The sequence below is a fragment of the Rousettus aegyptiacus genome, unplaced genomic scaffold (genome assembly GCF_014176215.1).
Source record: "Rousettus aegyptiacus isolate mRouAeg1 unplaced genomic scaffold, mRouAeg1.p scaffold_m13_p_6, whole genome shotgun sequence".
Taxonomy (NCBI): domain Eukaryota; kingdom Metazoa; phylum Chordata; class Mammalia; order Chiroptera; family Pteropodidae; genus Rousettus; species Rousettus aegyptiacus.
The window spans coordinates 96,103,463-96,116,671 of record NW_023416309.1 but is presented as its reverse complement, the minus strand read 5'-3'; the positions used below and the strand labels follow the sequence as shown (position 1 = coordinate 96,116,671).

The window sequence follows — 13,209 nt, the reverse complement described above, 5'->3', positions numbered from 1 at the left end:
TTCTAGGAAGAAGAGTGCTATTTCAGCCTCATCAATGCCTGAATTTTCAATGGTGCCTAGTGTGTTTTTTTTTTTTTCTAATCAAAAAGAAAAGGGTTATCTTGTAGATGCTTCATTCTGAACATTTTGAAGGAGTTAAAGCCCTAAATACCAGACGTCATCTCTCCAGGATGGAGATGGTACCTTGTGTGCGGAAGGGCGTGGGGAGGGGCAAAAAAGGTTTGTTGAGATTATGTTGCAGAAGAGAGGGGAGACGTAGGGGCGGAGGGACCCCCAGGAGGGAGTTTAGATGGATGGTGGTAGGCAGGGAGTAAAGATCTGTTTCCATCATCCTCAGGACTTCATGAGTGAACCGCTAACAGCAAGCCAGCCTTTCCAGTAATAGACTGCGCCTACCCACCATGCCATGCCCAGCAAACCATGCCTGCTGCGTCACAGTGATCTCCACCTTGGAAATACTAGTAGAAAATCACATTTCATTCTAGATATCTAGGTATTCTGTACATCAAATTAAATATCACAACTGTCCCTTTAAGTTACATATTTCTATTTTCCAGAAGAAACCAGCATAGTGGCTAATCCAATATCTGCAAGGTCTCCATTGACAGCTTCTGGTAGAAACAAACAATATTCCTGATTCTTTGTCACAGATACATTGATGATATTAGGCCATTAGGATTTCTGCAGTTGCTCTTAAATATCTCATTAAAATCAAACCTCTAAAATTTGAGTTTAATTTTCCTCAATGTCCATCAGCAGAAGAATGGATAAATAAATTGTGGAATAGTCACACAGCGGAACACGACTTAGCAAAAAGGATAAGATAAAACTGATACACGGAAAAACATGGATAACTTTCCCAAAAAAATTATGTTGAGGGCAGACATAGAAGAAATCATACAGATTGTATGAAGTTCCAGAACTGGAAAGGAAACTTTCTAGGGTGATGGTAGTGTTTGTCTTGATCTAGGTGGTAGTCACACAGGTAATACACATATTAAATCATCCTATTGTAACATTTAAGATTTGTGCATTTTATGTACATAAATCATACCTTAATAAAGCACTGAGAAGGAAAAGAGGGAGGAAGGGAGGGTGGGAGAGAGGGAGATGGTGGATGAAGAAGCTCACAAAAAAAGCTATCTGAAAGGAAAACTATTGTAAAGGGAGTGTGATTTTAAGGTTTATTACAATGCAGTTAAAGAGAGATTTTGTTGCTAAGTACCCCAGTGTACTTCTCATACTGGGTTTATAATATACAGTACTTTATTCTAATTCAACTATAATATTGGTTTAAGTAAGTATAAATATATGCCCTTAGATACATTTTAGAAAAGCTCCCATTACGTGAATAAAAGTTTTATTTTCCTATAACATACTAATATTAGAATGTCAACAATATTAGAAGGAGATCCTAGATGAGAATTTAAGTAATTCATAAAAGATTTTATCAAAGCCATCAGGCTTCAAGAAAGCTCGCTCTCTGGATACTAAGACAACTCTGTTCTTGAGCCCACATCTGTCCTATCTTCCATGAAAAGCTAAATAGTAAAATTAAACAGTGGAACTCAAAGACTTCAAACCTGAGAAGCCATCTGTTATAATCACCTAACCTATAATGCAGCACTGACAAACCAGAAAAGCAAGCAATGAACTTGGAAACACAGGGGAAATAAATATGAATAAATGTAGCAGAAATTATAGGATTTCTATAGGGTGTAATGGTTTATAACATGAAAAAATTATATCTATGATAGTTATGTCAATATGCTCAGATTCTCAGATGATGGTAAAACTTGAACTTACATTATTTTTTCTATATTTAAAATGATTAAAAATTGGTTAAGTATTCACTTATGAAATGAGGTAAAAATGCTATTATCTTAATAGCTGACACTAGAACTCTTTAGGAGAGAACTGTCATTATTTGGAAAAGTAACTTATGGCTCTATGTGTGGGTATTGGTGGAAACCTAAACAACCAAATAGATAAACTACCTTTGCATACAACAAGGAAAATAAATTTTTTAAAAAAATTTTGCTCCAGATAGGAGGAAGGGAGAAAGTGCCAGTGAGAAGGTATAAGGCTGAGAACCACACCAGGTAAAGGGCCAGTGGGCCCCCTTTGATAATTGGGGTGACAAAAGGGCATTTATAGGGACATCTAATGTTTAGATTTAAATCATTTGTATTACTGCAATGTAAATCCCTCCTCCCTTACCCTGTACCCCCTGAATCTCCAGTGATGTCTTCTACACTCACAGGGGCTTCATGTGGGTAGGCGTTTGTGGAAATTGAGGACAAGGACATGTCTAGGCCATGGTTTCTCAACCTCAGCACAACTGACATTTGGGGCTATATGTATAATTCTTTTCTGTGGGGGACTGTCCTATGCACTACAGGAAATTTAGCAGCATCCCTGGCCTCTACCCACTAGATGCCAGTAGCACCCTTCCTAGTTGTGACAATGAAAAATATCTCTATATGCTGCCAAAATCAGCCCATTTGGGAACCACTAGTTTAGATCTACACAACCCAGGACACAGAGAGCATGTGTGTCCTTGAGAATGCTCCTTGAGAATTTCCCAGATCTAGAGGAGATGTTTGGGTTCCCATGGAGAGTAGCTACTACCTAGAGTTCAAAATGCCTGGGCAGCCCACCTAACATCTAGGTTTATACCCACAATGAAGCTCGAATATTGCTACCATTTATTTAAAATTAGCAAACAAAAAGGGAGAAGGGCAAGAGTAAACCTTGCATTTTTTTTTCCAACTGAAAGTTAGATAAAAATACTACTTTTACATACACACATACACACAAAGCATTCTACAACAAGATTAGGAATACATCTCTTTCCTAAGTTAGCTGTGAAGTTAACTTCTTCTCTCCTTCCTCCATAAAGTTTCTCCTAGGAATAATCACTGGACTCTGGTCTAAGGAAGGAAGGAAATGGAGGAGACTCTGAAAGAACCCTAATTTAGAGAAGCAGGGATAAACCACCCCTAATTTAGAGAAGCAAGGATAAACCACCCCTAATTAGAGAAGCAGGGATAAACCACCAACACAAACGAAAGGTCACATCTGGGAGTTTCCCTGTTGAGAGGCAGCTACAAAAAGAGAGATCAGTAGGGCTTCCTCAAAGGAAAAAAAAAAATTTAATTTTATTTACCAAACACTTAAAGGTGTTTAATGCATTCCAGATACTATTCTAAGTTTTTTTCAAATACTTGTTCCTTTATTCAGCATGTAAATTCTATGAGACAGGTACTATTATCACTTCCATTTTACAGATGAACAAATTGAGACCTGAAGTCAAACACGTAGTAAGAAAGTGGCAGAGTCAGGATTTGATTCTAGGCAAACTTAATACAAAGAAAATATACAGGACCTATGAAAAACTCTAAAGTTCAAAAAGAAAAGAACACCTTGGAAAAATAAAAATGCCTCTTTATGAAGTAGATGTATTACTCAAGAACAGAAATGTTTAGAAAATTTCTAATCATATTCTCAACAACATTCAGAAAATCATTACATCTATAAGCTAGAGCTTTATAGATATAATGAAAATCAAACTGAGTGATGAGGAAAGAAAACATAGAATTTTTTTTTAAATAAATAAATGCTGACTTTAAAACTATAATGAGGTTGGCGGTGGATGAGACAATAAAAGAGATGAAACAGAGAGAATAGATTCGGGGGTCCAATTTACGTATTATATAAAGCCCAGTATGACAGAATAAAACGAAGCAGAAGCAATGATAATAGAAGAACACTTTCCCTAGTTACCGAAAGACTTGAATCTATGGATCAAAAGGGTTCACTCCATACCAGGCAAAATTATTTAAAGGTCTAAGGCCTTGACACTATCTAGTACCATTTTTGAGAGCAAAGAAAAAATATCCTATAAACATCCAGGCAGGAGGTGAGAGGAACGGGTTATAAAAGAAATACATCAGGCTGGCATCAGACTTCTCCTCCACAAAACTGAAGACTAGAAGATAATGGGAGAACTTCTAGAGGTTGAGTTTGAAGGAAGGAGGACAGTGTGACCCTTGAACCTTGTGCCCACAGCTAAGTTTATATGAAACTAGATAGACACATTCTCTAACCTGCAGGGGCTCAGTAAGTGTAGTATCAAAGTACCCTTCCTGAGAAATTCACTCAGCATCACTCTAGATCATCATCTACTAGGGCTTTACGCACTGTCCAAACAGTAGCTGCTGTGGCTACTGAGGAGCTGAAATGTAGCTAGTACAATTGAGGAACGTAATTTTCTGTTTTATTCAATTTTAGTTAAATTAAATTTAAATACCCACATGTGGCTAGTGGCTACTATATTAGCATAGGCTAAATATCCAAGAGATTCAGAAAAGAGCTGAAGAACGAAAAAGCTGTGGTACGAAAAGTACCGTGAACAAGTTAAACAGAACAAGCATTCTTAGAGGGATGGTTTAAAAATATGATTCAAATGTCAATAAATAATTCTTATAGTATAATATACATAATGAAACCATCAATAATTCTGAGTTTAAAATCTCAGATTATATAAGCAATTTCACATTTCACATTGGAGGAAAGAGCCAAAAGATAAACATTCATTCTTAATGTTGCTAATTAGAGGGACATGTTTTTGTTTGTTCACTTTTTTTTGTTTGTTTTTTTTTAAGCTAAAAGGGTAAAACTACCAGTGGAATAATACCAGGACATATAACTTCTAAATCACTTAAAAGAAAAAAACTCATGATCTAAGAAAGTGCTCAAGAGACCACAGCAAGTGAAACAGTGTTAAGTGATAAGATCAGTATACAAAACTATATACACAATATGTCCCAACTTTTAAAGTATGTACGTATAATAAAAACTGATAGAAATACATGAAAATTTAACAATTGTTGACTATGAGTCACTATATGTCATTGTGTTTTTTAAACAGTCTACAATGAGCATTATTACTTTTATAATCAGAAAAGTTTAACATAAAAAAGAAACAGAAGTTTGGTAATAGCTCGCCTTTCAGAATTCAACGGACCAGTCTTACCTACCTACAAGTCTCACTTATCTAGAAGAACAACCCAGTATCAAAACTTAAGCAAAAAAGACTCTGGGCAGTCAAAATACAAGTCACAAAGGCCACACCTAAAGGTCTGGGTATTGTGTTCATCAAGACAGCCCTTTGTATCTTCTTTTACACATATTTTAACTCCAACAAACTTGATTTTCTAATGTGCCAGTAGCATTGGAGATACAGATACATCAAGAGGAGTGCAAAGTAATAAGCCTTGCTTAACAGCAGGAAAAAAGTGACATCCTTTAACAGGATTTTAATTTTATTTACCAAACACTCAATGATATTTAATACATTCCAGATAATATTCTAAGATCTTTTCAAATATTTTTACCTTTATTCATCACATAAATTCTATGAGATAGGTACTATTATTACATCTCCACTTTATAGGCGAGCAAACTGTAAAGTATGATATACTTTAGTTTTAATATATGATAACAGATATTCACTGTAACAACTTTGAGTTAAAGTGTTCAATAGAGATCTCTTTGAACACAGACTGATTGAGGAAGTGAGAAAAATTCCTAATAAATTTTAGGAAAAAAAAGTTCACGAATGTTTATAATAAAAATGTTAGAGTGCTTAAAGAGAATATCTTCAGTTACCCAGAACAAGTCACTCCTGTGAGTTCCACTAAGCTGAAGTTTTCCTATATTAAAAGGATTTTATGGTTGGCCACATTAACCAATACAAATCTGGAGAATAATCTGGAAGGAAATGATTAATGACTGCTTCTTTCCAAGGAAGTTTAAAAATAAGTAACCGTAGGCATTTCAGCATGAGCCTAAACACAGCAATTGCTACTAAATGCAGCCAGGTTGGGGATGTTATTTTGGTTTCAACTCACATTCTGAGCAGGTTTTGGGTAGGTACCTTGTAGGTAGCTGAGCCCTATTAGCTATTAGGATAAAGTCAGTAGGCCCAGTTCCATCACACAGGTCACACTGTGAACCAAAGACATATTTATTCTTCTTCATACTTGCCTCTTGTGCTTCTGACTTCAAAAGCGGGACTTAGAAAGACAAGGAAGAAACAGATTATGTTTATATCTGTGGAAGAAAGATTATGCGAACTGCCAGCACACCATTGTTTTTGTTTTCAGCATGGTTATCACAAAACAAAAACAAAAAGATAACCTCTACATCTGAAGCCTGATTATTTGAAAACAGACTTGAATATTTCCTCCTCTTTCAATACTGCAGTAAAAACCCTTCATTTTACTTGTCTATAAAGTACTTATTTGCTTATATAGACTAGTTACCATTTCTATATGAGAGCTTGACAGAGTCTGAGAAAGCTGTTTCCTAAGTTACTCTAGAAGCCTCTTCACTGCTTTAATTAACATTTGCCAAAAATCCAAGAAAACACTTTTTAAAAATAATTTCACACACACCCAGCAGGGCTAACAAGTGAATAATATAATCACAATCTTGGTTAATGGCGTTTTAGCACTCTGACCTCTCCAAGCTTCTTTTGTCTGTTCCCTTTTCTTTTAAATAACTTTACTGGTTGTTTTTTCTTGATTTCAAAAGCAATACATGGTCACTGACACAGTTTGAACAACACAAAGATGAATGCAATATAATTAATAATCTCTCTACCACCCTCTCACTCCCCTCCCAAGGAAACTAGTGTTAATAGTTTGGTGTCTACTCTTTCTTACTTCTTCCTAGGCTTGCACAAACATACGTAATACATGGTGTTTTTTTTTTGGGGGGGGGGGGCGGGTTGTTTTTTTCATTTTCAGACAAAAAATGGGATATTATATATATTATTTTGCACCTTGCTTTTTAGTCTTAAAAATATGTTATGGTTAAAACTATACTTTCAGGGATCCTTTCTATAGTTTGTTAAAAATATGTTATGGATACTTTCTAAGACAATACATATAGAGAGAGATTCATCGCATCCTTTTTAATGGCTGCAAAATATTCCATAAGGTGAATAATTCATTCATATCATTGCCCCACCTTTCCCATCTCATAGATTTTCAGAATAGATCCTTAAATGTGCTTCATGTCCATTAATTTCAGGAACATAGATTCCTAGAAGTAGAGTTCCTGGGTTGAATGAAACATTTTTAAATGTTTAAAATTTTATCCTTAAATAAAATTAATTTTAGATCGTCAGAATTTCTGATCCCTTCTTTATTATGCAAAACTTTGGCATAAACCTTTCATGATGTTTTGCATATTTTATTTTTTAAAGCACACACATTATGTCAAAACATTCCTGTCATTTATGCCTGTGTAGTTACAAATAAATAAATGCTTAAGTTATGGTTGTAATGGCCAGCATTAAATCACTGTGCAAATGCTTATGCCTTGGTTTATGAAAGTAATAATTCATTGTGGAAACTCCACCCCCATGGCCATGTGGCAGCACTCAAGTGGCAGGCCTATCACCTTATGACTTCCTCCACTGAGTGACAACATAGAGATCAGGACCTCCATATTTTCTAATTGTCAACAGTCAAATACCTTAAAAAAGTATGTGTGGGGAGAAACAAGTAAACATCAACATATGCTAAATTGATAGCCTTTACGGGTTTCTAATACCCACAAATTAGAGTAATTCTGTGGGTCTACACCAGAGACAGTGTTCCATTTTAAAAACAAAAAACAAAAAAACCTATAACCAATACATGTTGCTATGATTACAGGAACCTTTCAAAAACATATTCTTCAAACATTTTTTCAATAGAATTATTGACTGAATCTCACCTTTACATTTTTTCCCCCTACTTCAGATTCAGACTCTAACCGCAAACTTTTAAAAAAGGCCTTAAAGAAATACATTAACTACGAAGCTCCTTAAAATTTAATCTCAGACTCCTCTGTATATTTTAAAGACCCAAGCACCAACAGAGATTGTTAAGACACAGCAAGTTTGATACAGAAGTATGTGACATGCAATTAATCTCCATTCATACCCTGCTCTACTTGTCAGCAAACAAAGGTTCTGCTTTAGAAGGAGATCTGAAAACTTCAATTAAAAACAGTCAGCTAACAAGAAAATAATCTAAGCTAAAGGAAGGTGGCAGGTGCAGAAATGAGTTGTTTACCAAAGTGTCAGTTTTGAACAATAAAGAACTGCACATCAAAAATGTCGAAGGAGTGGATTTCATTCCAAGTCTCTGAAAATAAAAAGAAATTTTCTACCAAGTCTGCACAGGAAAGGGAAGTATAGTTTAACAAGCTTGTAAAATAGGTTTCTCTCATCAAATGACAGATGCCAATAAAAAAGAATCACTTTGTATCTTTTAACACAAGGACAGAATTAAACTTTTTGCCACAATTTCTTCTCTCTTAGAAACCAGACACTTTACATGTAGAATATTGAACCAACAGCAGAGAGAAAGGCTGGATGGCTTCTTCTTAGACACCCAGATGATGCTCCTTTACCCTACAAACACTTTTTCTACTCTGTAATTTTACATTTACTTAAATTACAAGTAAAACAGATTTTGAAAAGTTCACCTCAAAAGGAATACCTAGTTGACAGCTTTTACACAGAAACAATCCAGAATGGAAACAATGCTACAAACAGAGACCAAAGGACTTGCCAAATATTTAATTAGGAGGCATTTTTACCAAGATAACAAGGTAATGGAGATATAAAACCAATTAAATCAAGAGAAACCGGAAAAAAAAAATAAAAAACTGCCTGCCAAAAGTATGACCTGCCCAAAGCAGGCCATCTGTTAAATATGTGTCAAAAATGTCACTGAGATGCCAAAAGGCTTAATTCTGAGCAGTTTCCTTCTGGGACCCTTATGCTAGCAGATTCCAGGCCTCTGTCTTTTCAAGAAGGTCAGTTACAGGAAAACACGTTACTTTCACCAGAAAAAGTGTAAACCAAGCGGATGATACTGCCCATTAGCAAAAAGTCTCTTTGGAGTGTTAGAAGAATGTGTTGAGTGTCAGCATGGCCTTAACTCTTAAAAGGAATGCTTAAGCACTAGAGTTTGCAGGTGAACACACCACAGTGGAGCACTTCTAGAACAAGAAGGAATGCAATACTGAGGGTCAGCCTGCCCTGGGTGTGTAATGAATCCTCAAAAGTCTGCAGGCTGGTAAAGGGAGGCTGGGAGTTTCCTCGCTCACAAAAATTCACGTGAACCCTCAGGCCTGGCCACAGGATCCCATGAGCCCCCTCACAGCCCCCTTGAGAGCCTCAGGGAACTCTACACAGAAGGGTGAGGGTCCTCTGCGAGAGGTGTCAGTCACCTAGGCTGGAGAGGGAGGAGGGGACACACCTACAAGACAGAAGGGAAGTCCTGAGGAGAAATGGGCAGTTTGAAGACCAGGCCAGGTGGCAAGCGCCATGGCCAAGAGCCTGGCCTGAAGGTGTTCAGAAGCCCCGGAGGTTAAGTGGAGAAATGGTGGGTGACACCTTGAGAAAAAAGAAACTGTGGAACTGAGGGGAGTGATAGGGCCCCTGAGGCAGGAGAATGAAAATCTGACTTTGCAGGGTTGAGGACTCTAGAAGCTTTGAGGTTCTGGAAGGTAGAGGGTAATGGAGCTGAAAGGAAAGCCCGGCCTTCGGGGGCGCTGGCATCCCCTTTCCTGCCTTTGGCTCTGCACTGGAGGGACTGCCCGGAGGGCCAGGGCGTTACCTGCCAGGAGCCAACGGATCTCCTCAGGGAGGGCGACGGCGGCCTGCATTTGGCCGGGCGGTGGGGAGGCCGCGTGTGAGGCGGGAGAGGGGCCTTGAAGGCCTGGTGCGGAGACCGGCGGGCGGGCAGGAGCAGGCGGTATGGCGGAGGCACCTGTACCTCTGTCGCTGCCGACGCCGCGGGGCCGAGCCGCAGGGCGGGGCCGCGCTCAGGAAGTGGCGCGCGCCGCGGGCGGGGGGCGCCTCGGGGCGAGGGATGGGGGGACACCTGTGCGCGGTGCACGCGCCACTCCCGCGGGCGCTCCGAGGGAGAGAGATGGGGATGTCGCACCAGGCGGGGCCCCAGCTGTGGCTCTCCAGATGCCCTCCCACCCCCAAAACAAAAAACTAAACGCGACTCCGAGGAACTTCGTCTCTTGGAGACTTCGAATCCTAAGCAGTGGGCAGTTGGCCTCAAGGGGCAGATGTAAAAGCCGTGGCGATGCCTGAAATGCAGGGCAGGGAGCAGAATCCGAGGGAGAGACTAGTCCCCGCCAATGCTAGCAGCACTGTTCCCCAGCTAGTTCTCGCATCCACGCCCAGAAACCAGCACAGAACATTCGCTCTCTTGGGTAAACCTGGATGTTTGAAGGGAATGACCGTAAGTCTCGATACATAATACAAAGGCATCAACACTTGGGTGATGGATACAGGGAGCCTCCCTTCCTCCCTAAGGATGAAGGGTGTAAGGGAAGGAAGGGGTAACCTGTGGAGAAAGATAAGGGAGGAACCGAGCCCTTTCCCTCCAAGAGGTGACAAAAAGGAAAGTGAAGGACAAGATTACAGAAAAGTGTTCTTTCCCTCATTCACGGTACAGTAGGTGTCAATGTCCTGGCATGCTACTACTATAATATTACAAGATGTTACCATTGGGGTAAACAGCATGGCTCTATATCATTTCTCATAATTTCTGTCAATAGCAGTTATCTCACAATAGAGTTTATTTTTTTTTAAGTACAATAGGTCAAGTGCCATGGGCTGTGAAAGGAGGGAGATGACTATAAGAAAATGCGGGAAGTTCTGTGTATGTGTGCGTACATGGTTCATGTGGCATTTGAGATGGGCTCTGAACACCTCAGACTTTGAAAGGGTAAGGGGACTTTCCAGGTGGAAGAACCAGACTAAACAAAGATGGAAAAGCCGCCTCCTGCTTGAGGAACAGTTAATAATCCCTTTTTACTGAATGGTGTAAAGAAATTATAGTTGTCAAGAAAAGTGGAAGCTGTAATATGAAGGAACTTGGAAGTCAGAATGGGGATTTTGACTTCAATTGAGTAGGCACCGGGGAGCCCCTGACAAATTTTGAGCTGAGGAGTGACCCTGTGTGGTGTGTGGTCTCTCTCATCTCACTTCACCTCTACCTTTTTCCTTCTTTGTGAAAAATGAAGTTTCTGTTCTCAGACTCTGACCACAGAATATGTGGGAAGGATTGGAAGTGTTAAGAGAAAGGGCGCAGGGAAGATGGGTGAGGCGGTTTTCACTGCAACTGCAGAGGAAGTAATGATGGACAAAACCATGGTGTGGGGAGGGGAGCAGCAAAAAGAAACTGGCGGGAAAGCTGCCTGGAGCGGTGCCTGGCATAGCTTTCCCTCCAGAGACACAGTTTCAAGGTTGGGGACTTGATCCTTTATGAAGTGCAGTGGTTTTGACCCATCTTTTCATGTCCGCACCCTGTGATCTTAAGAGGAATGGTGCTTTGGTTTCAGGGTCACGTGACCCACGTACAAGTTGCAGCAAATTGGTTTGGGGGTTGGGGTAGGGGGAACAGAGTCTGGCAGGAGTCGCTGGGGAATCCGGCTCTGCTATTCCTCCTTCTTTCCCTGGGAAACTTAACGGTGAGAAGGCTGCCTCCTTCAGGCTTCAGAGCGAATAACAGGTCCCTGCTGGGGCATTTTGCTACACTCTCTGCTCCTTTTATAAAATTGCATCTGCTCTGGAATCATTTTCAGTACTTCTGACATGTGTTAAAAAGCAAGGGAGAATATATTGGAATTTTCTGTACTATTGTTGCAATTCTTCTCTAAATCTAAAACTGTTCTTAAAAAACAGTAAGAGAAAGAGTCCTTTTTTATATGTAACCCCAGCACTTTGCCTTGTTTTCCTTCTTAGCAATAGAAGGAAATTTGACAACCTCCCCCTCTTCTTCAGGGTTATTTGTCAGATGCTAATATAGGCTACCAGCTAATGAGTTGTTTGATAAGGAGAAATAAACCCAGGTAACTGCACATCTTCTCAGTTCTCTACCTGTCATAGCTTGCTTATACTGAGAGATGTGGCATAAACTCATGCAGCAGGCATTCCACATCCATTCCAGGTCTTAGAGAGACAGGGATAGAGGGAGGTGCAGAGTTGGGTAGTGTGTAGTTGGTGACTGGCAGATTCCAATACGGCATTGTCATGTTGTATCAAGGTTCCTCGTTGCAGACAGAAACCTGCCTCCACACATGAGTGCAGCCCCTCCTTAATCATCCGAAGACCCTGGTTCAGCAGTCAGCCTCACTCCTAATGACATTCTGTTAAATGGACAAATTCCTTTGAAGCCCTGTCTTTCTTTGAAATCCAATTTCGAAAGAAGCCAAATCTGATTGGGGGTAGCCATGGAAACCACACTGAGGAGTGTTAGAGGTGGTGGAGAAAGGCAAGGCAAAATGTGATAGTCAAGAGTCTTTTAGTGCTCTGTCGGAAATATCAAAGGGATCTGGAGAGGTTAGCAGCAGACTAGTCCCTGCTCGGGTCCTGTTCTGTGTGGCTGGGTACCATGTGGCTGTCATGAAAGTAAGCAGCCAGCTGTCTCTGCACACAGGCACGGGGATGGAGCAGAATACACAAATCCCAGGTCTGTCTGCCTCTCTCTTCTTCCCCTCCCCCCAGCCCCAATTCTAGCGATATCCTCACATCCCCTTCTTAGCTGCCTGGCCCTTAAAGGCAAACAACAAAATAATGACCAGGTTAAAATACAAGGCCCTCACAGATAAGAGGTCCTCTGTAGCAGAGGCCATGAAATGAATCTGAAATTCCTTGTAATTAGATAAGATAAGAGTATCTAAAGAGATGCAAAGCAGGCAGGAATGGGTCCGGCAACACATTTAGAAAATATACTGCCTGGCCCACTGGGGCCCCTTACATACTTGTCAGCAGACAGAAGACACAGAAAGCAAGGCCTATGCCGGCCTCTGGACTGCTTGGAGATACTGTCTACATGTTCTCATGCCAGGTGGGTACCCACTAAATATGCATCTGTGGGTGTCCAGAGGGCTTAATCAGATAGAAACGAAAGCATCTGGCACCCAGAATGGCATGCGGTGGGAACAACTGCAAGCAAAGCAGGGGCAGGCTGGCACAGCTCCGCCCTGGGGGAAATGGGTCTGGAGAGGAGACTGCGGAGGGAACGCTCTTGGGCTTTATTCTGAGCTGGCTATTGATCCCTGGATGCTGGGTCACGACATGCGGCGGAGCTGACGTCTGCCCTATGGATGTGCGGCCAC

At 40.4% G+C, this 13,209-nt stretch overlaps 1 protein-coding gene across 2 annotated transcripts in view; it reads right to left on the bottom strand.

Annotated features, from left to right (window-relative positions):
• SKAP1 (src kinase associated phosphoprotein 1) overlaps positions 1 to 9,838 on the bottom strand; it is a 244,345-nt gene extending 234,507 nt beyond the window's left edge. The window contains exon 1 of one of the 2 annotated variants that reach the window (XM_016164621.2): positions 9,687 to 9,838. In XM_016164621.2, coding sequence (XP_016020107.2) covers positions 9,687 to 9,735 — 49 coding nt within the window. In that variant the 5' untranslated portion in view covers positions 9,736 to 9,838. The remainder of the gene's footprint in view (positions 1 to 9,686) is intronic. The other variant, XM_016164622.2, reaches the window with a different exon arrangement.
• Positions 9,839 to 13,209: the final 3,371 nt, after the last annotated feature.